Below are 25,831 nucleotides of genomic sequence, written 5' to 3' on the forward strand. Positions count from 1 at the left end.
AACATTAAAAACAAACATGAAGTAAGGATGAAAAAAAGTATGACTCTCCTTTGAGACGCTCACATCCACATTCCCATGCATCTTACTTTCCTCTTGGGTGCCCTTCTCTTCACCCTAGTTCTTAAAATCTGTATTAAAATTCCATAATAGAGGCTAGAGAGATGGCACAGAGGTCTGGAGTACTTGCTGTGCTTGCTAAAAACCAAGGTTCAATTCCCGGCACCTACATCGTGGCTCACAACCGCCTATAACTCCAGTTCTAGGGACTCCAACTTCTGACCTCTAAGGGCACCAGCACACACACAGTGCACATACATCCATGAAAGCAAACACCCACACACAAAAGATAAAAATAAAAATAAATAAATAAAAAGAACTGGTCAGGAAACTTTCTTTCAGGTGACAAAATGGGTAAATGTCCAATTTTATAGACATTTCACTCCCTCCACAAACATGTACTCAAGCACTACCATGCACCAGGTCGTTAATTGTATAACTACACATAGGGGAAGAGGAGGAATAAATAGTCAACAAGCGAAGCCTCTTGCCCAAACACTATGAACTAGAAACGGCCTATGATTCCTTATCTTATGGTATTTATTCATTTATTTGTTTGTTTGTTTGTTTGTTTATGGTTTTGTTTTGAGACAGGGCTTCTATGATTCCTTATCTTATGGTGTTTGTTTGTTTGTGGTTTTGTTTTGAGACAGGGCTTCTCTGTGTAATAGCTCTGGCTGTCCTGGAACTCACTCTGTAGACCAGACTGGCCTCGAACTCACAGAGATCCTGCTGCCTCTGCCTCCCAAGTGCTGGGATTAAAGGCCTGTGCCACCACTGCCCAGCCTGGCTATGGTTTTATATTTAAGAGGAAAAGTTCTGACCTCCTGTGTCAATTGCATCTATGAGTGCATCAGTATCTTTACTTCGAATACAGTCTATAAGCTGCCGATGGGAGCGTTCCCCAGAACTGTCCAGTCTCCGTAGTCCTGGGATTCTGCCTGTAGATCCAGCACTAGACTTAGGCAAGGCCTTCCGTCCTTCAAATAATAGCACCAAGAGGAGGTCAACCAAACGCATGGTATCAAGCACACATCGTTCATCACCCTGTAACGCACTTTCAATCGAATCTGGAAGCTCTGACCTCAGAAGATCCTAAAAAGAGAATGGGAGAAAACCATCTAATATTTGCATTATACAAAAACACTTTTCTGAAAGGTTACAAAGCAAAGGATCAGGAAGCACTTACGTGTGTGACTAGTGGAGAGCCTCTGCACAGTGTGGAGAGAAGACTTACAATGGTCGACACCTGGTTACTCAGCTTGGAGTCTGCAGCTGTGGAGGGGGCGCCTGCGGTGCTGCGCCCCGGTTTGCACGCTGAAGACGGTCCTGATACAGTGCCGCCTGCAGCTGCCATTCGTGACAGAAGCTCTTCAGTTAGTCCATGCTTGGCCAGTGGAGCTGGGTCCACTCCACGACGAGTGAACCGGTCAGCTAGCGATGCAAAACAGCGCAGAGCTCCATCCGAAACCTGATGTGTGAGAACAAAGCGGATAAAACTTCCTCCGGGGAACTAGCATCCTTTCAAGACACACACCAGATGGAAAGCAGACAGAGCCAAGTGATCAAGTACACGCCCTATCTAAATGTGAATGACAGCTCCTCATTCCCTTAACTCATAATCTGAGAAAGTTATGTCCCTGTCAGAGACCTGTTTCCTCATCTGTAAAAGAGCTTAATAATACTACCTACAGCCCACTGTCTGCTCAAATGAGGCAGGACATATAAAGGATGTAAATGGACAGTAAAAACTCTGAAATATAAATTGTTATTAAGTACAACTTTGCAAAGATAATCTATGAATGTAAGGTGAGACAATATCTAAGCAGAAAAAGAGGCATAAAAGTTTTAGCTTTATTCTCTAATGTATGGGAATTCAACAAAACCTTACAAATAATATTATATAAATACTAGGTTATTTTACTTTGGTAAAATCTACCCTATTGTGTTCAGTAAATATTGCACTAAATCAACAAAATGTCACTGAATACAAGTACAGCTATAAAAATGGCTATCTCTGTAACATTTAAATTTTAATAAATATGTCACTTTCATAATTGAATGGGTTTTCTGTTTTGTTGTTTTTAAAACAGTGTCTCCTTGTGTAACCCTGTCCGGCCTGGAACACAGAGTGTAGACAAGGTCAGACTTTACTCCTCTGCTTCTGCTTTCTGAATGTTTAGGATTAAAGGCCTGCCCACCATGACGCCTTAAAACACACTTTATTGCCCTTCCAAACGCTTACGCTGCAGAAGTGTTAGAGAAGTAAATCAAGTGAAAAGTTAATGATAATGTTCCCCAGTTGTAAAGAGGGAAGATTGTAAAATTCTTTTTGAACACTCAACGTTTCCAATACAATTTACTTACCTGATGGTCTTCATGTTTTAGTAAACTAGACAGAGACTCTACACAAATTTCTAAAGAAGAATCTTGAGGCTCCATTTTGCCACAGAGTCTTGATACCACGGCCATCGCAGAGTGTAAGGTGTCTTTATGAACCAGGTGTCCGCTGTCACGAATGAAGGTAAGAACACAGTTCAAACCCCCAGCCTCAAAGACTGCTCCTGACTCCCGAGTGCATATCAGTTCCAACACCTACAACAGTGACACAAAATTAACACGGGAACGCAACACTAAGTTAACTTGTCAGAATCACAGAAAGCATAAGGACCCTCCAAATTCAACAGCTACATTCCAAAAGGTAAAGTAACACAGTGAAATTAAATTTTATATCCACCTAATTTTATTTAACCCAATACATAGAATGCACTATAAATGCAACCTATAATCAATGAAAAATAACTGATATCAACCAGGTAGGGTGGTGCAAGCCTGTCAGGACAGCACTTGGGAGACTCAGGCAGAAGGATCAGGAACTCTAAAGCATCTTTGGCTGCATAGTGAAGACAAAGCTAACCTAGGCTACATGGGGAGGAGAGAAAAGAATGAAATGGGCAAGAAAATCAACCCTGACACCAGGATCCAGGTTCAGAGCTGTAAAGAAGTGATGTCATGAGACCTTCTCCTGGCTGTTTTCAGGAGAGTTAAACAAACCCGACCTGGAGTTCAGTGGGCTTGGAAAGCACACTTTTTGAAACTCATTCTAGGAGCTGGCATTCCAGGAAGATAGCTGAATTGGAATCGATAGTCAAATGAGGCTTTTTTTTTTTTTTTTTTTTTTTTTGGTTATTTTTTGTGGTTGCTTTTGGTTGTCTTTGAAGTAGCAAACTACCAGTAATAGAGTTTACAACATACACTTTCCAATGCTACAAAATATGAATTATGCAACAAGAAACAGCACAGCAACTTGCAAATAAAGTTTTCAAAAGGAAATTAGAGGCAGGTAGATCTCTGTGATTTTGAGGCCAGCTGGGGCTACACAGTAAGACCCTGCTTCAAAACAGACAAATAAACAAAATCAATCACAACCAAATCTAAAACACAGAACATCATAAAACATAAATAAATGGCCTGGATACATAGCAAGACCCTGACTCAAAAAATACAAAATAAAACAATCTAAACATGTTCACTATTTCTAATGAATTATTGACTTAGTATTGGGGTGTGTGTGTGTGTGTGTGTGTGTGTGTGTGTGTGTGTGTGTACACGTGTACACATGCTGGTATGAGTGCAGGTACCCATGGAGTCACACAAAATTTAGTCATTCTTATAAGGAATAAAATAGTTTACTAGTGTATGTGTGTACATGCTCATGTGGACAGGTGCAAGTGCCCATGGAAATCAGAAAAATTAGATCCTCCTAGAGCCAGAGTTACAGGTGGCTATAAGACACCCATGGGTGCTGAGAACCAAACTCAGGTTCTCTGCAGGAGCAGCAAGGTCTCTTAATTGCTAAGCCAGCTCTGTAGCCTCTAAAACAGTTTACTCTAGAGATGACAGTAAAATAGATAAGTCCATGGGTCCTAAAACTTCCTAAGTTTCGAATCCTGGCTCTATCACCCACTACCTGCTCAGTATACTGATGTTTTGCATCTGTAAGATAGATACGATGTTAATGGCACCGCTTACAGGACTATCGTGGTGACTTAAGAGTTCTTACAAGATGGCCAGTACTGGGCGCTAGTGTTCCTTGTCATGGTGAACTCTGTTACTACGTTATACACAGTAACTTTGGGTAGAAGCATGACTAGTGACTACCAGAACTGAAAAGCTTAAAGCAGAACAGGAAAGTGTATCACTGCCCACAGCTGTCATCCTGAGATTTCACTCCCAATCCTTATGGGACCTTTGGTATGACATGACTGTCAATTCCTGTTCTTAACCGCTTTCAAAGCAGTTGAGAAGGTGGAATTTTACTTTTTCCGGAAAACATTTTTTATTCTCCAAATAATATAAGAAATATTTACCTTTACACATTGTTCAGCTAAATCTCTGCTGGTCCTGTTGTTAAGTTCAACTACCACCAAACGGTTACAAAGTGCTTTTATGGCTCCATCCACCCCTACAATCCTTCGGGTGCACTCTGCAGACACGTCCAGGTAGTATGTTATGGCACGGGCTGTCACCTCTAACACATTGTCTGGAGCACTTTCATCAAGAAAGATCTTGCAGAGAGCTGGTAGGAAAGTACGAGGGGGACATCTGTAACGAGAGACATCATATGATGATTAGGATCACCAAACAAGATATTAGCGACATTACGTTTCATATTATATGTAAATATTAGGTAGTATTTCCACACTGTTCTGTTTCCACTATAATACTCACATACAAATTTCATCATTGTGCAAACACCAACCTGGAACAGCTAACAGCAACGGCACCGATGTGAAACCCTAATCTCCTCCAATAGTTAAGTATTCCCCATTCCTTACACATAATAAAACCGGTGCACACAACATTTTCTGTCTCTCTTTATTTCAACACCGGGTTCATGGTCTTTTCAATTGCATTTATTTTTCACTGGCATGTGTGTGTGCATATGCATGTAGGTGCACACATACCACAGCTCAGGAGTTGAGGGTCAGAGGACACAACATGTGGTAATCAGCTCTCTGCTTCCACTATGTGGGTCCAGGGAATCAAACTCAGATCATCAGCCTTGACAGCAAGCACCTTTCCATTACACCATCTCACTAGTCACCATTCATGGTTTACATGACCGGGCGCCTCTTTGAAATCCCAACGATCAGAGTAAAGCAGAAACCAACAGCTCTGTGGTCGGTCTCTGAAGTTCAACATCACCATCCTTAGCTACACAGCAAGTTTAAGGCCAGCCTTAGATACATGAGACCCTATCTCAATAAATTAACTAACTAAATATAAAATGTAGTGCACATGCCTGTAATCCCAGCACTTGAGACTGAGGAAGGACAATAGAGAGCCTGGGCTACATAGTGAGACCCTTTCAAACAGAAAAAAAAAAGTTTTAAGAAAAATGTTTAGGAGGTAGGAATGTAGCTTATTTGGAAGAATGCTCACCTAGCATACATGAAGTCCTGGGTTCAGGTCTCACCACCACATTGGAACAGTGTGGTGGCAAACACTGTAACCCCTGCCTCAGAAAGAGGAGGCAGGACAACCGGGGGAGTTCAGGTCATCCTGACGACATAGGGAGTTCTAGGCCAACATGGGGTTCTTGTTTCAAGAGAAAAAAGTAGAAACACTTAGCATAAACTTACTGTGGTGGTCTGAATGAGAACAGCCCCTAGGTTCAGATATTTGAATGTTATTGGTTCCCAGTTGGACTGTTTAGGAAGGTTAGAAGATGTGGCCTCACTGGAGGAGGTGTGTCAGTGGGATAGGTTTTCAGGTTTCAAAAGCCCATGCCAGGCCCTGTCTCTCTGCCTCTGCCTCTGCTCTCAGCTACTGCTCCAATGGCCTGCCTGCCTGCCTATTGCCATGTTTCTCACCATAATGATCCCGGATGAACCCTCTAAAACTGTAAGCAAGCCAATTAAATGCTTTCATTTATAAGTTACCTTGGCTATGGTATCTTCTCACAATAGAACTGTAACTAAAACACTTATTTAATAGGGAAACAAGAGGTCTTGTTAATTTAGGAAATGATGTTAATCTCTGCTGTGTCCTCCAAAATGTAGAGAAACGCTGATCAAGCACCTTGAGAAAGCCAGTTTAAAAGAGATAGGGCCAAGAATATACCAACAGTTGAGCACTGCTTATCTCGCATGCCCACGACCCTGGCTGGGTTTGAGACCTACAACTGAAGGAAAAAAAAGAGAAAGAAAGAAAGAAAGAAAGAAAGAAAGAAAGAAAGAAAGAAGGAAGGAAGGAAGGAAGGAAGGAAGGAAGGAAGGAAGGAAGGAAGGAAAGAAAGAAAGAAAGAAAGAAAGAAAGAAAGAAAGAAAGAAAGAAAGGAAAAGCCCATGAAGTTTTAACATCATGCTGTATCTAATTTTTAGTGTGGTTAACTTTTTTTCCAAACAAACAAACAAACAAAAACAAAGATGCTCTACATAATACACAGTTTGAGACTTGACTATTTTGTTTCCACTCATCTCTATATTAAAAATCTTCGTGCATATGGAGGCCAGTGTGGATGCCGACAGTCTTCCTCAATGGCTCTACATCACTCTCCCTACTTGTTACTATCAACATCACTTTCTGGACTGCTGCAGCTCTAGACTAAGAACTGAGAAACAGTCCTCCAACCTCCATTGTTTGTGTTCGCTTTTCTGACACCGGTCTATGAACACAAGCTGGCCTTGAACTCAAGATCCTCCTGCCTTCGCCTCCCAAATGCTGGGATTACAGTTACTGTATGCTCTGCTCATTTATCGATTGGACGATTTGGGTTTTTATGTTTGGTTGGCTGGTAGCATCTGAAACAGGGTTTCCCGTAGCTCAGGCTGGCCCCACACTGGCAGTGTAGCAAAGGATGACCTTGAGTTCCCGACCCTACTGCTTCCATCTCCCAAGTACTAGGATTACAGGTCTGTGTCACCATGCCCAGCTGAGTCCTCCGTATGTTCCAGATACTAATGTCCTGTGAGATTTGTAATTGACAAAGAATTTCTCCCATTCCCTAGGCTGTCTCTTCATCTCATATCCGTTTCCTTTGTTATATAAAAGTTTTTTGTTTTTTAAATTTTATACAATTCCATTCCTTGAAATCATTTCCTGAGCTCTCAGAGTCTTTTTCAGGAAGTTCTTGCCTATACCTCTATCTTTCAGTGGTTTCCGATGATTACAGGTATACCCAACCTGCGGTCTGATGAAGCCGGAGCAGTTGTGAACATGGCCCAACACATCTGGAGATCACGAGGTCATGTCACAACGTCAAACAGTGGAACACCACTGCTATTGGCTTCAGAATTTAAGTCTTCACGTTGATAATCCATTTGAATTGATTTTTGTTCATGGCAAGAAAAATAGAAATAGCTGAGCAGTGGTGGAGCACTCAGGAGGTAGAGGCAGGCACATCTCTGAGTTCGAGGCCAGCCTAGTCTACACAGTGAGTTCCAGGACAGCCAGAGCTACATAGAGAAATTGTCTCAAGAAAATAGAAAGATGGATGTAATTTTACTCTTCTACATGTGGAAATTAATTTCACCAGCACCATTTATTAAAGAGAAGGGTCTTTTCTCCAGTGCACGTTCTCTTTTTCTTTTTCGTTTTCTTTTTGGTTTTTTGAGACAGGGTTTCTCTGTGTACCCATGTATGTTTTTGACAACTGTCACAATTAGTTGGATATTTACATAGTTCATTTTGTATCAACTTAACTGGACCTGGAACTAACTAAGACAAAGCTGTTAGGGGTCTTTCTTCATCAGGTTATACAAAGTGGGGAGAGTCACCCTTAATGTGGGTGCCACTTTTTCCAACTAGATAAAAAGCAGTCGGGGGGAACGGCTTTGCTTTTGCCTGTACCTGAAGGCTGCCTTCCCCCGTGCTGGCAAGTTCATCTACCTGTTGCCACTATTGCCACATTTGGCTGACACCAGCATCTTTGGCCTTCCACTATCAACTGAAGCCCGAGGAGTTCACGGGACTCTGCCAGGGCTTCAGGCCCAGACTGGGACTGCTGAGGCAACTAGGCAGCTGCTGGGCGGGTTCTCAGTCTCTCTCAGTCTCTCTCAGTCTCTCTCAGTCTCTGGTGTGAAGACCACCGCAGCTGTACTTCCCAGACTGTACTGTGTAAGTCAGTCTAGTAAATCCCCCTTTATTCTATTACTCTATTGGTTCTGTTCCTAATATACTGAGTCCTCTATTCTATAGCCTACATGATTGTTTTTGTACCGAGACCATGCTGTCATTATGGCTCTGGAGTATGATTTAAGCTCAGGTACTATGGATCTCCAGCCTTGCTTGTTCTGCTTAGGAATACTCTAGCTCTTCAGAGTCTTTTGTAATTCCATATGAATTTTGTGATCATGTTTTTCTCCTATATGAAGAACGTCTTTGGAATTCTGATTGCATCTGGAGATCACTTCCAGTGATACAGCCTTTTTCACAACAGACCTCTGTCAGTCCACAAGCACGGCGATGCCTTCCATCTTTCAGAGTCTCAAAACACTTCTTCAGTATCTTCAAGTTTCCAATACACAAGTCTTCTACCTCACTGGTGTATTACTACGTTTTTGCTTTTCCTTTTGAAACTACTGTGAATGAGACTTTGTACCTCATTTCTTTGGGGATATTTTTAGCTGTCTATGGGCTACTACCTTTACGAAAGAAAGAAGGCGGGGGGGGGGGGGGGGAGGGAGAAAGGGAAAGAGGGAGGGAGGGAGGGAGGGAGGGAGGGAGGGAGGGAGGGAGGGGAAAGAACCAGGGAGAGGGGCTAGAGAGAGAGCTCAAGCAAAAAGCCCGAAAGCAGCAGCAGAAGCATATTTCCTCCCCTGGGGTTCTCCCACTCTCTGGAGTTCTTTCTCATTTTTCCTTACTAAACCTAAAATAATTTAAATGCTATGATTGATCCAGGCCTAGTGATACACACCTTTAAAAGCAAAGCTCGAAGGAAAAGGCAGGCCAATCTCTGAGTTCAAGGCCAGCCTGATCTACAGAGCAAGCTCTAAGCTGCCAAAGCTATATAATAAGACCCTACTTCAAAATAAGTAAGTGAAACTATGATTGAAATATACTATATACATGTATAAAAATGTCAATGAAATAAACCCATTATTATGTGTGAATGAAAACATTAAAAATAAAATTATAGAGCAGGGCGGTGGTGGCGCACGCCTTTAATCCCAGCACTCAAGAGGCAGAGCCAGGGGGTAATCTCTGTGAGTTTGAGGCCAGCCTGGTCTACAGAGCAAGATCCAAGACAGGCACCAAAACTACACAGAGAAACCCTGTCTCAAAAAAAAAAAAAATAATAATAATAATAATAAAATAAAATTATATAAATGCAAAAAAAACTTTAAAAATTTCAACTAAAAAAAATAAAGTTGGTTTCTTAACTATAATAATATCCTTTAGTGAGGATATTTTGAGACAGGACCACAGTGTATCTCAGGCTGGCCTCAACAAGCTCTATCACTGAGGATGGTCTTGAACATTAAAATGCAGTAGTAGCACACACTTGCTGCCTGTCTAACGTTTGTGCATTAAATGCACTTGTCTTACTAATGAATACTTCCTATTCACAGAAGGTAAGTTGACCAGAGGGATTTCGCTCCCTATGGGGGATGTGGGTAGAAGCAAGAGGGGATCACAGGAAAAGGGCCGATCTGTGGGTGCACACTGATGTTAGCACTGTTCTCCACAAAGACCAGCCTAAATCTCCTTCTCCTTCTCCTTCTCCGGTACTCTGACATCCTCAAGACTCAGGAAACAGTCTGCATATGGAAACCATACTCAGGGGAAAGAGTTTCCACCAGTCAGTCAGCACTTGCATTTGTTTAACTGTTCGTACGCCCAGGGACAGGGGTGAGGGCGAATGAGGTAAGAGCCCGTGAAGAATTCACAGTAAACTATTACACAACAGTCATGCACATGTCTGAGACTGTAGTAGTCTTCAAACCGACCTATTAACTTAAAAACAAAAAACTAAAGGCCAGTGATAGTATTTTAAGTCCGTAACTGTGGTTATAGTTAACTTAGAGAAAGCTTATCTGTCAGGACGCCACTAGTCACGATATGAATATATTCATTTCCCCACACTAATCCTAGATAGATCATCCTTTTAACCTTGTACCAGGTCCTCAGACTGTCAGACTAAATCCGTTCAACTTCCTACACTGAACCTAGTCTGCTTACCTTTTCCTACAATCTTCTGATTAGTATAACATATCAGAGGTTTGCCACCCAATAAAGTTTTTTGTTGGTGGTGGTTTGTTTTTGTTTTTATTTTTTTGAGCCAGACTTGATTCATAGCCCTGGCTGGCCTCAAATTCTTAAGTGACCCTCTCGCCTCGGCCTCTCAAATGCTGAGATTACAGGTCTGCGGAATTTTCTGACAAACTCTTGCTGCATTTCCTAGAAGCATGTTAGGAATATAGACCAGAGCTGGTGAGATGCTTCAGGGGTTGAAAGCACTTGTTGCTTTCATAGGACCCAGGTTTGACTCCCAGCACCCACATGGCGGCTCCTAACTGTCTGTAACTCCAGCTCCAGAGGACCTGATGCTCTCCTCTGGCCTCTGAGAGCACCAGGCACGCACACGGTGCACAGATGTTCACGCAGGCAAAACACTCAAACACACAAAAGAAAAGTAATTTTAAAAAAGGAACACTGACCAACTCAATCAGAGAATTTGTTTAACAAGAGCCCCAGGTGATTCTTACTGCACACATTAAAAGTTTAAGGCTCAGGGCTGGGGCTGCAGCTCAGTGGACAGCTCTTACCTAAGACAAGGCCCCACGTCTGATCCCTAGGACTGAAAAAAAGCCACACTGACCTAGACAAAAGCCACGTCACACTATGGATTAGTTATCCTCTGACCTAGCTCCTCTTCCCTCACTTCTCAAAAAAGTTTTCCATAAGCTCGGTCTCCACATCGCCAGGTCCCACTCACTCCTCAGTCCCTTCAAATCTGCCCTCGCTGCCAGGCCACTTGAGAAGGACGCTAAAGTACAAAGGACCTTTCAGCCGTCCTTCAACTTGACCTCACTGGTATTCAGTGAGATGGCCCTTTCTCTTCTGATGCACAGCTTCCCATGTCCACAAGTGCACGAATGATGTGGGGGGAAAAAAAGGCAGGTAAAACTGCTGGAGCTGGTGACCCTGTCTTTAACCCCAGCACTTGGGAGGCAGAGGCAGGGGCATCACTGTGAGTTCAGCTTGATTTACAAAATGAGTTCCAGGCTAGCCAGGGCTACACAGTGAGAACTTGTCTCCAAAACAAACTAACAAAAAAATTGCTGGTGCTTTATTGAGATGAGGGCAGTAGCTACATTTAACACTAGGTAATACTAGCTAATACTAGTTGCTATAATGAATACTCATAATTACAATTAATACTAGTAACTGCATTCTTCACTGCCAGGAACTAACATGAAAACAAAGGCCAATTTCACCAAAGAACAACTTTGCTGGAGCAACAAAATTATTACATACTAAATCTGAACCCTTCAGATATAAATCTCTTTAATATTCTACAAAGAAAATGAGAAGAAAGCAGAAGCACTTCTCCACAACCGAAGAACAATAGCTTGTCAGTGAACAAACCTGCTCAACTGTCTGAGAGCTGAACCACTGGCTATTTTCTGCAGTAACATTTTTATTCAAAGAACATCAAACAAACTGATTACACAGGCTTAGATAGCTAGCAAACGGTGGTGAGGTCACTCAGCAAGCAAAGGAACTTGCCACCAAGCCTGATAACCTGAGTTCAATTCCAAAGGACTCATGTAACGGACACCCCAAAGTTGAACTCTGGACTCCACAAGACATGCTGTGGCTAGCAAGCTGGCGTACACGCGCGCACGCGCACACAGAAATAAATAAATGGGGGGTGGTGCGGCACACCTTTAATCCCAGCACTCGGGAGGCAGAGGCAGGAGGATCTCTTCGAGTTTGAGGCCAGCCTGGTCTACAGAGCAAGATCCAGGACAGGCACCAAAACTACGCAGAGAAACCCTGTCTCGGAAAAAAAAAAAAAAAGAAAGAAAGAAAAGAGGGCTGGAGAGATGGCTCAGAGGTTAAGAGCACTGGGTACTCTTCCAGAGGTCCTGAGTTCAATCCCCAGCAACCACATGGTGGCTCACAACCATCTCTAATGAGATCTGGTGCCCTCTGCTGGTTTGAAGATATACATGCAGACAGAACAGTGTATACATAATAATAATACAATAAATAAATCTTTAAAAAAAAGAAAAAGAAAAGAAATGTGATAAAGATACCTGGTAAACATTTCCTTAAAAAGTTAATGAAGCAGGCCTTTTAATGCAGGTAAAACAATTAATGGGACTTGTTACCAATTATAAAAACAGTCAAGCTTTCAAGCAAAAATTATAATTTTGGAGAACATAATTGCCACAAAGAGCTGACAGCATCCCAATAACGACTTTTTTGATATAATTAGTAGTCATAGTAACAAATCTGAGTTTTTATACTGTTAAAATGAAATATGTCAACATTTAAAATATCTGTACAATCCAATGGAAAGTATTTTCCACACGACCAAGGGAAGATTTTATAAAATTAAATACAGATGAGTCATCTACTCAGTATAAGATTACAGGTCTGATGGTTCAAGCCTGTAATCCCAGCTATTTGGGAGGCTAAAGCAGGATCACCAAGTTCAAGGCCTGTCTAGGCCAGAGTAAATTCATGATCAGCCTAACCAACAAGCTCTGCCTCAAAACAGAAGTTTTTAAAAAGGGCTGAGGAAGCCAGAGCCTAAGCCAGTTAGTAGGTTTCTTGCCTGGAGTGTCCGAAGCCCTGAGTCCAGTCTCCAGCACTCCATAAGCCAAGCATGGTGATGCACACCTGAATTCCAGCACTCTGCAAGATCAGAATTCAGCATCCTTGGCCACACAGCAAGTTCCAGGACAGACAGGGCTACACAGTAAGACCCTGTCTTACTTCTTCCTTCCATAGACATCCCAAAAACAGGCAAAAGAAAATAATAATAGTTTTAAGAGAATTTTAAAAGACAGAATAGTCTGGATTTGCTGAAAGACAGGGTTTAGAGAGAAAGGAAGCAGTGGCTGACAGCACCAGCCACAGGACAATAATGGAACAAGCCTTGTTTGTTTGCGACAGGGTCTTAGCCCAGGCTGGCCTCAAATTTGTGGCAATTATCCTATCTTGGCCTCCTAAATACTGAGATTACAGGAGTATACCACCATTCCCTGGCCAAAACTAGAGTTGGATTTGTTCATGATGACATCTGAAATATCTTAGTGGTGGATGTTGAAGAAAGAGTTACGTTAATAAGTTTGGTGTGGTGATATATTGTTTGTAATCTAAGAAATAAAACTTGCCTGAAGATCAGAGGACAGAGCTAGCCACAGAGATCAGGCAGTGGTGGCACACACCTTTAATCCTAGCACTGGGAGGCAGAGATCCATCTGGATTTCTGTGAGTTCAAAGCCATGCTGGGCTACATGAGATTGACTCAGTCTAAAAAAGAAACAGAGTGAGGCAGTGTGGCACACACCTTTAATTCCAGCACTTGGGATCAAACACCTTTGATCCCAGCAGCAGGAAGGTTGAGACAGGAAGTGACATGGCTGGGCAGAGAAAGGAACATAACGTGGAAGGAGACGAACTCGCGTTCTTTCAAGCTGAGGAGTTGGTGAGGTAAGAGGTGGTGGCTATGGCTGCCGCTCTACTTCTCGAATCTTTGAGCTTTCACCCTGCTATCGGACTCCGGGTTTCTAATAAGACCAATCAGGATTCTGCAACAGTATGGCCCTAAGTTACACACATCTATACATACATCCACCCATCCATCCAGGGCATTTCCCCCAGGCTGGGGCTAGAGCTCAGTTGGCAGAGTGCTTGCCTCGCACACACAAAGCCTGGGTTGGATCCCCAGCACTGCAGAAACAGATACACTTGTGATCCCAGCATTTGGGAGGTGGAAGCAGACCAGTGTGGGCTACATGAGACCCTGTCTCAAAAACCACATAAACAGAAAATATAATAAGTAGAGTAACAATCCCCACAGTTGGTGTGGTCATGAGATGTAACTCGAGACCAGACACTGAATGCCCTGAATGTGTCAGGTCTACCACTGAGCTAGACACTTTGCGTCAAGATGACAGTCACAGGAATGTGTTAGGATTTAAAACTTATGAGTCCTGAAGAACTGTCGCATGTGTTGTTCAGGTCCTCTACTATTTACTATACTCAAATGAACCTGGGAATTTAAAAATGTACTCACAGTTTATTCTAAAATAACCCTGGCAACTCTCCAGCACAGGCTTCACACACTTGTGCAGGTCGTACTTACTCTTTCCCAGCACATCCACGAATCTGCTAAGACGGCTTGTAAGGGCAGGAGAGATGACTCAAAGGGTCAGAGCACTTGGCCCTCTTGGAGAGGACCAGAGCTTGGTTCCCAGCACTCACATCAGAAGGCTCACACTGTTTATAACTCTAGCTCTAGGAGAGCTAACATGTCTGGCCTCAGAGCACCTACACTCATGTGCACATACCCACATTCAGACGTACATAATTGACAAAAATTTTTAAAATGGCCTGAGGATCTGGAGTTTGATGCCTGAGTCCCATGTGGTAGGAAAGAACCAACTCCAGAAAGCTGTTCTTAGATGTGGTACATTTGCATCACAGACACAGACTGACAGACAGACACACAATACAATTAAAACAACAGCAACAACAAAAAACTGGGCATACTTGTTTATATAGTCATGGGCCTATGTTCCCAGGACTGGAGAGGTAGAGACATGTGTGGACAGCTTGAGGTCAGACAGCCTAGTTTAACTGGCAAGGTTCATGGTCCACTGGGAGACCTTGTCTCAAAAAAAAAAAAAAAAAAAAAAAAAAGAGCTGGGCTACCACGAGGACTCATGTGGTAAAAGTGCTTGCCTCCCAAGCCCGATGACCTGAGTGTGATTCTCAGAACCCATATAAAAACTAGGACAAAACCAACTCCATAAAACTGTCCTCTGACTGGTACATTCATGCTGTGGCAAGCAAATGTACTGCCCCCCCCATACACATACATGTAATAATGATAAATAAGTACATAATAAAATTTAAATTAAAAAGATGGCTCCTGATGGCCTCCATAAGTACCCACAACACCCACAAAGGTCTCTTAACACACTAAACTCTTTGAGAAGTCTATACCTAAGCTCTAAGGTGTATCTTCACAAAATGCATTCTTTATGCTAACCCTCATCTTAAAAATTTGTATTAAAAAAGTATTTACACAAGGTATGGTGGTATACACCTTTAATCTCAGCACTCAGGAAGCAGAGGCAGGGGGATCTGAGTTTGAGGCCAGCCTGATCTATACAGTGAGTTCCGGGCCAGGCAGGGCTACACAGAGAAACTGTCTCCAAATAAAAAAGGCTTTTAAGGACAAATATGACCTCCATGGTAGAAGGAGAGAACATTTCCTGAAAACTGCCCTCTGCCCTCCACCTGTGGCACACTTGCCCATACACACACATACAATAAATAAACGTAATAAAAACCTTAGGAAGTGGGGGTGGAGAGATGGCTAAGCAGTTGTAAACACTCTGCTCTCCCAGAGGACCTGGGTCACCTCCAGCACTTGTGGCAGCAGCTCACATCTGTCTGCAGCTGCAGCTCAAGGGATCTGACACTCTCACACAGACATGCGTGCAAAACACCAACGCACATAAAATTAAAATCAATAAATCATTTTTTTTTAAATTAGAAAAAGTACCCCCAACTTTGCTTCATGAAATAAATAAAACTGAAAATACTCAGCTTCTGATGTGCGAAGTTAAAACAAAAATGACCAAATGGAGCATTTGGGAGGAGAGCGGCGGTGAGGCGCTAACTAGCACTTTTTTTTTTTTTTAAGATTTATTTATTATGTATACAGTGTTCTGTCTGCATGTGTCCCTGCAGGCCAGAAGAGGGCACCAGATCTCATTACAGTGGTTGTGAGCCACCATGTGGTTGCTGGGAACTGAACTCAGGACCTCTGGAAGAAAAAGCAGTGCTCTTAACCTCTGAGCCATCTCTCCAGCCCGATAACTAGCACTTTTATAACCTCTCTGAAGCCTGTCTTAGCGGAGAGAACTCGGTGTGTTTGCTTCTGCACTTCTGCTGCTGCAGTGTGGGTTTGTGTTGACGGAACTGTATTTATTTACCTGGGTGTGGCTACACGTACGCTATGGTGTACACATGGAAGTCAAAGGACACATGCAGGAGTCAGGTCTCTCCTTCCAGGGGTCCCAGGACCCATCTCAGGTCTCCAGCCTTCAGCAGCTGGACCACTCTACAGGGCTGGAGGCTGACACTGAGCCTGGTGTGCGCAAGTGTGCTAGCATGGAGTTGCCACCCACCCGCCTGTGACTTGTTCTTTGAGACAAGGTCTTGCCTGGCCTCTAGAGTGCTAAGTCACAGGTATGTTCTACCAAACCTCATCTAAGTAATAGTTTTAAAAGACAAATTTAAGGGCTGGGTAGGTGAACTTGATCCCCAGAACCATAAGAAGGAAAAAAAGACCACCAGACCACTCATTTACAGCACTCCAACGCCCTCCCTGCCATGCCCCTGTAATAAAATCCAAGGCCTTGCTCATGATACACCGAAGGCTCAGCGATCCAGTCCCCACTCCACCAGCCAAGTGCCCCGAATCCTCTGCATGCCTGGATGCCACGCTTCTTGACCACCTCCCCAGGCATCCTATACTCTGAATACTCCTCAATCGAGTCACTCCTTTTCTGTTGTCTTTAAAGACAGGGTTTCACTCTACACCCTAGGCTAGGCTCAAGCTCACGATAATCCTCCTGCCTCAGCCTAAGCATTGCAATTATAGACATGGGCCAGAAATCCCAACAAAACCGTTTCTCTAAGACCATCCATTATCTTATGTATCCTATTACATTTGAGAGGCTAATGATAATTCAAATGGAAGCAAAAATTAACCTTCAATTTACTTTACCTTCAGAAACACTGCCTCAGTAAGTTCAGACCTTAAGAAGCAGTGCAGCAAGAAAAACAATGACATCACGAGGTTTGCAGGCAAATGGATGATGGATCTAGAAAGTATCATCCTGAGTGAGGTAACCCAGACTCAGAAGGACAAACATGGTATGTACTCACTCATAAGTGGATACTAGATATAAAGCAAAGGACAATCAGACTGCAACCCACAGAACCAGGAAGGCTACCTAGCAGAAGGGACCCTAGGATGACTGTGGCTTATAATAAGTTTTGGTTTTACCCAATCACTGGGCAAGCCTCAGGGAAACATTTCACTATTAGGATAAGAATTTGTACTGTATCAAGCTGATGAAAGAAAATGCTGGCCATACTCTCAGGAGGGGAGGCTAAAATCTTTTTAGATTATGGATTAGCCTATAGAAAAATGTCTGCCGTAAATCACACCGTAAAGGGGAAGATGAGTAGGAATCTCACTTACACAACTTAAGGAAAATGTAGCTCTCTGAACAGATGAAAAGGAGAAGCAGCAGTGCGGCATCACGAAAAGCATATTCCTTAACTCCAAAAGGACAGCCAAGCAAAACCGTGGAGATTCAGAAAAATCCCAGGGGGGAAAATCGTTCAACTAGTATGCAAAAGCACCACATTAGCATTTCAAATGTATTAATCTCACTTGATTTTCATAAACACCCAACAAGGATTAGGAATCCGCTCGCTCGGATCACAGGACTGCTCTGCAATGAAGGCAGGATTCTGAACACAGCTCCAGCCCATTTCCAAAGCCATGGTTCTCCATGCACTATGTCCTTTCCTAACTACACAGAAGCACACTTTCAATACACACAAATCAGACAAAATGTATTAAATAAATATGTGGGCATGTTGGATTTATTAAACATAGCTTAGACTTTATGACTTTCTATGGCATATTAAAAAAACGCACATCTTGCCGGGCGGTGGTGGCGCACGCCTTTAATCCCAGCACTTGGGAGGCAAAGGTAGTGGAATCTCTGTGAGTTCGAGGTCAGACTGGGCTGGAACCCAGAAACCCTGTCTCAAAAAAAGCAAAAACAAAAAAAGTGTGCACATCTTGTTTTCCATCTGTCCTATCTGTTGACTTTAAAAGACTTTAAAAGCTGGATGGAGGGAGCTCATGTCTGAAATTCTAGCGCTGGGGCAGCTGAGGCAGAAAGAAAGTCAGATGTGGTGGTACCCAACTGGAATCCCAGCACTCAGGAGGACTACCTTCAGCTGGAAGCCAGCTTGTGTTACCAGATGAGTTCTAAGCCAGACTGAGCTATAGAGAGAAGCCTGTTTCAAAAACAAACAAACAAACAAAAAACCCAAAGACAAGTATGGTGGCACATACTTGTGGAGAGGTGGAGGCAGGGGAATCAAAGCCCTTCTTGGCTAGCTAACAAATTTCAGCCCAGCCCAGGTTACATGAGAACCTGTCTAGAAACAAGACAGAAAGACTCCCAAATTAATCACTGTTTCAAGACATAAAGGACCAAAATATAATTCAAAATTAGGTATTACATCACTTCACATGAAACATTTTTTCCACATATACCCTCTCCACTAATGAAATCAAATCATTACTTTACAGAGGAACAGAATAAGCCTCTCAGAAGCTAAGCAGACAACAGACTGTAAGAATTTGAATGTAGGGGCTGAAGAGATGGCTCAGTGGTTGGAGCACTTGCTGCTCTTGCAGAGGACCCAGGTTTGGTTACCAGCACCCACATGGTGCCTCCCACCCATCTGTAACTCCAGTAGCAGGGGATCTGACACCCACTTCACACCACATGTGCATATGTGCAAGCAAAACCCTCGATACACATACAACAGAAGTCAATCTTTTAGCAAAAGACCTTGAGCCTACGGCCAGAATACCATAACCAAAAGTCACAATGTAATTTCTTGTGAAGAAGAGTATATGGCTGCAGAATGAGGAGAGCAAACAGGACTGAAAGGGGAACAGGGCCAGCAAGTGGTCTCAGCTTGTGAACGCACTTGCTAAATTACCTACATTCAACCCCAAAAAGAGAGTGAAAGAACAGAAGAGTCCCTGTCAGCTGTCCTGTTTTGACGGCCACAGGCGCCATAGTATACAGACAAGCACAGAGCCACTCACTCCCACATCACCACATCCTACAGCAAGTAAATCTTAGAAATTTTCACGACATAGAAGAAGGGGAAGCAAAGGTCAGTGAGTGTGGTAGTGAAGAAATGTTAACCGACGTCTATTTGGAGAACATAACTGCCATGCTACATGAAACAGGACTAACCAATCTAACTGAAAATATCCTGGGGCTAGATATCAAGGGTTAGGAGCATAGATTGCTCTTGCAAAGGAGGATCCAGGTTCAGTTCCCAGCACCGCACGGTAGCTCACAGTCATCTCAACTCCAGTGCCAAGGGATCTGCTGCCTCCTCTGACCTCCAAGGGTCCCTGTACACACAGATGCACATGCAGGCAAAACACTCAGACAAACAAAATAAAAATAAATAAATCCTAAATAATAATTACAAAGTCCTGTTCCTTCAGAGTGTACATCAAATCTAAATTAATTTTAATTTCATTTTCTTAAGATTTCATTATACAAAATATGAAATAGGCATAGAAGGGAAGAAAACACATCATAGCTGTTTGTAAAGATATAGTATTTTTTCATAAGATCAATTTTTACATTGTTAAAATTTCCTTTAAAAAGTTCTCCTTTAGGGGCTGGAGAGATGGCTCAGCAGTTAAAAGTACTTGCTGCCTTCCAGAGGACTGAGTTCAATTCCCAGCACTCACAAGATGGCTCATAACCATCTGTAACTCCAGATCCAGGGACTCCAATGTCCTCCTCTGGCCTCTGTGGACACCCAGGCATGCATTCAAGGCACAGACATACATGCAGGCAAAACATCCATACACATAAAATAAAAACAAATACATCTTTTTTGTTTGTCTGTTTGCTTCTAGACAGGGTTTCTCTATATAACAACCCTGGCTGTCCTGGAATTTTTCTGGACCAAGCTGGCCTTGAACTCACAGAGATCCCCCTGCTTCTGCCTTCCAGGTGCTGAGATCAAAGGCGTGTATCACCATGGCTAAAAACAAATCTTTTTTAATAAAAACTTCTTTAGGTCCAATGAGGGCAATGCTCAATAGAGGGCACGTGCCACCAAGCTTGCTGACCTGAGTCTAATATCTAGGAGCTACAAAGTAGAAGGAAAAAATCAACTTCTACATGCATGTACACACAAGTCCATAAATAAATGGAATTTCTTGGAACTATCCTCTAAATTGTTTTAACATAGTAACAGTTTCTTTAAATGCTGTTATAAATCCCTCGACTTGGGCCAGTGCGACCGCTCAGCAGACAGAGGCACCTGCCACCAACCATGACAAACAGTCCAGTCCCTGGGACAGACTATATTACTTGCTAACTCTATACCGCCTTTTCAATGCTTCTCTCTTCTGATTTTTAAATAATAGCTTGGATTTTTGCTAAAACAGTATTATTTTAGCTGGCTACGGTGGCACATACTTAAATGCCAAAACTTGGAAGGTGGGGGCAGAAGGAGCAGGAGCCACTTTGGAAGCATCTCATAAATCAAGACTATAAAGGTTTCTCTTCTCTGAAGGCATGCAGATCCCAGGTATTGAACCCAGGTCAGTGGTGGATATTGAGAACCAACTTTCCAAAGCTGTCCTCTGACCTCCACGCTATGGTCATGTGTGCACAAGCAGGCACAATAACAAATCACAATGTTTTTAAAAAAGGAAACCTCAATATTTCTTTTTAAAAAAAACACCTGTGTGTGTGTGTGTGTGTGTGTGTGTGTGTGTGTGTGTGTACACACTAAACAGAAAATATCAAGTAACAGTCAACTGGCAAGTGTGACTTTTTCCCCCAGCAGTGCTAAGGACCTAACCCCACACAGATAAACTCTACCACCAAGCTAAGGGGGGGAGGGGGGGCCGCACAAATGACTTTTTAAAATGCAAAAAGTGGGCTGAAGTGATGGCTCAGCAGTTAAGAGCAGCACTTAAAGCTGCTACAGAGGAACCAAGCTCAGTCCCAGCACCCACATCCGGTTGCTCACAACCACCTGTAACTCCAGTCCAGGGGAGGACACTTCTGGCCTCTTCGGGCACACTGCATGAATGCAGACACACGTACACACAAATATAAATAAATCTTTAAAACAAAAAACTAACTCTCGCTGGACGGTGGTGGCACACGCCTTTAATCCCAGCCCTCGGGAGGCAGAGCCAGGAGGATCTCTGTGAGTTCAAGGCCAGCCTGGGCTACAGAGTGAGATCCAGGAGAGGCGCAAAGCTACACAGAGAAACCCTGTCTCGAAAAACCAAAAAAAAAAAAAAAAAAAAAACTAACTCTCAATCTGGTGGTGACTCTAATGAAATATATGAATACTTAAGACTCTACCTCATGTTTCTATAAATCCTGTTAAAACAGGTTATTCATGGAAAATTAAATTATTGTTTTAAGAATCTACTGACTTCCTGGTGGCGGCGGCGGCATGCTACTTTAATCCCAACACTCAGGAGGCAGGGGCAGAGGGATCTCTGAGAGTTCAAGGTCAGCCTGGACTACAGAGTGAGTTCCAGGACTCCCAGAGCTGTACAGAGAAACCCTGTCTCAAAAAAAAAAAAATCTACTGACAAACGGGAGGAGTTAAGCCAACCCCCAGGGTGTGGAAGCTTGCTGTTTGTAAGGACTTCAAAGAACCCTGAATTCAAACATGTTAGAGGACAATCACTGCTTCTCTCCTGCAACCCAGGTTCTGGGCACTCCATCATGTCCTCAGCCTTAGGGCAAGTGCCCTTCCCCCTGAGCCTCTCCCCAAGTACCCGCACTTGGGTTTTGTTTTGTTTTGTTTTTTTTGTTTTTTTTTTTTTTTGAGACAGGGCATTATGTAGCTCAGGCTGGCTTGGACTAGACTATGTTGGGGTTTTTTTTTTGAAATTTTTGTTTACACTGTAAAGATGTATCTCTGCCTAAGGCGCCTTCTAATTGGTTTAATAAAGAGCTAAATGGCCAATAGCTGGGCAGGAGAGAATGGACAGGACTTCTGGGCAGAGAGAAAAATTGGACGAGGAATCTAGGCAGATGGATTTCACCAGTGGACTTAGAGCAAGTAGGATGGTGCCATACTAAGAAGTAACCGAGCCACATGGCAGAACATAGATTAAAAAAATATTGGTTAATTAAGTTATGAGCTAGTTGGGAAAGAGCCTAACCTAAGGCCAAGCTTTCATAATTAATATTAAGTCTCAACACCATCATCGGGGAGCTGGCAGTCCCACAAAAGACAATCCAACAAGGTTTGCTACACTATGTAGCCAAGAATGACCTTTAATTCCTGCTCTTTCTACCTCCATCTCCCGAGTGCTGGGGTTAAAGGCATGAGCCACCATAGCCAGCTAAAATAATACTGTTTTAACAAAAATCCAAACTATTACTTAAATCAAAAGAGAAAAAAACAAGTTGAAAAGATAATTTAGATTTTGCAAGTAATATAGTCTATTTCCACCTCAAAGGCATCAATTACACCAAGCTTTAGGCCAATATCTCAGACATTTTCTAATTACCTTTAAATAGCATTAAAACACATATAAAAAGTTTTTAATGACTTATTGGAATTCAGATAAACTATAAACATAAATGAACTCAGGAAAACACTCTTTTACTGAACTAGAATCACACAAGAGGAAAAACATGACTTTAGTGGCCTATTGAGTAGTGAGTTTTCTTTTATATTTTTATGCAAACTGTATTATCATCTCTGAATAGAACTGTTTAAAGCTCTCCAAATTTGGGGTGATGAGATGGCTCAGCTTGGTAAATTGAGTTCAATCCTGGAACCCAGATGCTGAAACGAGAAATCAATTCCCAAAGTTGTCCTCTGACTTCCACATGCTGACCGTGGCATGCACGCACATGCACACATGCTCTGTGTAACAACCAAGGAAACGTCTCAAAATGAAACTTACAAACCAGAAAGTTATTTTAACAAAAGCATAATGACACATAAAATCCAAGCAGGCAGTTTGCATCTTATTTTCCCACCCAGTCAGTCACATGGTATAGAAACAGCTTTAAAGAAGATAAACATTTATAGTCTCCTCAATTTATGAGATGTTTCATAACTGACTCAGCCAAGCTATGGGTTAATATTAGTATTCCTAATTCACATTCATTCAACAAATATGTATTTACATAATCACAATTATCATGACCAGGGCTCCATTTCCCGCCACCTTTTATTTCTCAGCAAAGTAAACAGAGAGCTACAGACATTTTAAAGTTCACTCGTGAAGTTTTCGCACAAACCGACGTCAGCAAATGGCTGGACACAGATGTCACCACAGCGACCCCAGAGGAAGAGGATGGAGGAGCGCACTTACGTTTCAAAACAGCGATCCACATTGTCAGACATCAAAAGCAGCATGCAGAGCTGTTCCAGGGCTATTAGCTGCATGTCCCTTTCATCTCCCTGTCCCATCTGCAGCCATTCCAGCAACGTGTCAGGATCCACCTCCGCCATGGTCTTTAAAATGCCTCTCTGCCTAAATTAAAAAAGGAAAAAGGGTTTTCAAAGGCTCAGAACTGATCAGCCTGTGTTTAAACTTTTTTCTTGTACATCTGCTAGAACCAAGTTTTTGTAAGGTCCTCAAACTAGTATACATACATATATGTGTACACACACATACACACACACACACACACACACACACAGAGTTGTTCTCTGATTTCCATATGTGCACCATGGCATGCACATGTCCACACACACACAAGAATAAATAAATACACATGATTTTAAAAAACTTTCCAAACTTCAAAACTCCTGTATTACCTCAAAAAGTACGCTATAGGTAGGAGCAGTTTTCAACGTTCCTCTACTTCCCTGGGCTTACTGTTCAGGTACACTAAACACAAAACAGTTTTAACACAAGAGTAAGTATATGCTGATTAGGTTGCTAGTTAACTAGAAACCAGAGCTGTCTTTGTCAAACAAAGTGAAACAAGCTTTGGATCCCACTACTGTTATCACCAATGTCGGTGCCAAAAAGCAAAGAACACCTACAAAAAAGTTCTTTTGCCAGCGAATGTCTCCCTGCAAATAAAAAAAAAACACCACCAAACTGGGTTTCAGATACGGGTCAGATCCAGCACTTTTAAGAAAACTACACATTCCCCTTCAAAGTGAATGTCTCCTGTCACAACTACTTCACAAATACTGAATTCTCAAACTTACTCCAAAATATGTCCAAATTACAAACAGTAATTAACTATGAACTCTACCTTGGGGGGGGGGGGGGAGGAAATACTGGTTAGAACTTCTGGCAGCCTTGGCAAGTGTTCTTAAAACTTTTTTTTTTTTTTTAATGCTTAAAGTAAATGCAACTAACAGGTTACCAAGGTGAGGGGGGAAAAATGAGCCACTCTCGGTTCCCACAAGATGGAGCAGTCAGTTTTTAATTTAAAAAAAAATTTTTTAAAAATCGAGAAGTAGTCTAGGTACGGCGAGTCATTCCAAAAGCGCCCGGCCAAAGGACAGCCAGCCCTGGGTCGCACGCCATCCACCTGCCGGCCGGTGTGGGAACCGAGAGGCGGGTCGCGGTGGGCACCCATCGGCGGCGCCCGGCGGGGGCAGTGGGCACCCTTCGGCGGCGCCCGGCGGGGCTGCCCCCGCCACCCTCGGCCTGCCCCAGGCCGGAGCCGAGCGGCTGCCCCCCAGCCCGGCCGGCCGAGTTAGCTACCTGCCTGGGGGAGGAGGGCCAAGTTCGGGAGCAGCCCGAGCCTGCGTGCTCGAGGGGAAGCAGCCGAGCGGCCGGGCTGCGGGGGCTCCCGGAACTCGGGAGGCCCAGCGGGACGTCCCCGGTGCCCGCCGGGCAGCAGAGCCTGATCAAGGGCAAGGGGAGCGCGGCCGGAGCTCCGGGGCCAGCAAGCCAAGTCCCGGAGGGCCCGGGGAGGGGAACAAAGGGGCCGGAGACGGAGCGGCGACGGCGGCGGCGGCGGCCGGCCGGCCGACCTCACCGCGCCGGGATCCAGCTCCGCGCCCGCCGCCGGGCTCGGCCGCCCGGATCCTCGCGCAGGCCCAGCCCGCCGACGGCGCCGAGCGCTCCCGCCTCCCCTCCCCGCGGCCCACTTACCCCGGCTCGTCGTCCCAAACCAGCTCCGGTCCCGCTCCAAAGCAGGCCGCGGGCAGAGCCAGGCCCGGCCGCGGCCTTCGAGTTCCCAGGAAGCCGCAGGCCGCGCAGGTCGAGCCAGGCAGGCGGCACAGGAAAAGCCGCGGCTCGTCCCTCCCCTTCCTCCGCGGGGACCCGGTGACAAGGAAGCGAGAGGTCCTCCCGGGCGGCGGCCGCCAGCGCGGGTCCCGACCCCACCCCCGGCACGCGCGCGGCTCCTCAGGCCCTGCGGTTCACAGGCAGGCCCGCGCGCGCAGCTGCCGGCGGCGGCGGCGGCGGCAGCGGGGAGAGGCCGCGTCCATCGCCAGCCGGGCGGGGGCAGGAGGAGGCTCGACCGGGCGCCGGGCGGGGAGGCTGGCGGAGGCCGCGCCGGCGGAGGCGGAGCGAACGCGTCCCGGCCGCCCTGCCCGCGGCCACCTGGGGCGCTGCGGAGGCCGGCGGCGGAGCGGAGCGGAGCGGGGCGACGACGGGGGCGCCGGGCTCGGGCGGGCGGGCGGGCGAGCAGGCGAGCGGGCGGCTACGGCTCTCCTCAGGCCGCCGGGCGCCGGCCTCGCCGCGCTGTCACTCCGTGCG

General features: G+C 44.3%; 1 protein-coding gene across 4 annotated transcripts in view; it reads right to left on the minus strand.

Moving 5' to 3' along the window:
• Nucleotides 1-25,412, minus strand: part of Hectd1 (HECT domain E3 ubiquitin protein ligase 1) — a 93,547-nt gene extending 68,135 nt beyond the window's left edge. For all 4 annotated transcript variants that reach the window (XM_059279944.1, XM_059279943.1, XM_059279941.1 and 1 more), the window contains exons 1-6: nucleotides 25,223-25,412; nucleotides 23,474-23,635; nucleotides 4,428-4,662; nucleotides 2,425-2,652; nucleotides 1,247-1,528; nucleotides 882-1,152 (exon numbers count right to left, since the gene is read on the minus strand). In XM_059279944.1, coding sequence (XP_059135927.1) covers nucleotides 882-1,152; nucleotides 1,247-1,528; nucleotides 2,425-2,652; nucleotides 4,428-4,662; nucleotides 23,474-23,613 — 1,156 coding nt within the window. In that variant the 5' untranslated portion in view covers nucleotides 23,614-23,635; nucleotides 25,223-25,412. The remainder of the gene's footprint in view (nucleotides 1-881; nucleotides 1,153-1,246; nucleotides 1,529-2,424; nucleotides 2,653-4,427; nucleotides 4,663-23,473; nucleotides 23,636-25,222) is intronic.
• Between the last annotated feature and the right edge of the window lie 419 nt (nucleotides 25,413-25,831).

The sequence above is a fragment of the Peromyscus eremicus genome, chromosome 14 (genome assembly GCF_949786415.1).
Source record: "Peromyscus eremicus chromosome 14, PerEre_H2_v1, whole genome shotgun sequence".
Lineage (NCBI taxonomy): Eukaryota > Metazoa > Chordata > Mammalia > Rodentia > Cricetidae > Peromyscus > Peromyscus eremicus.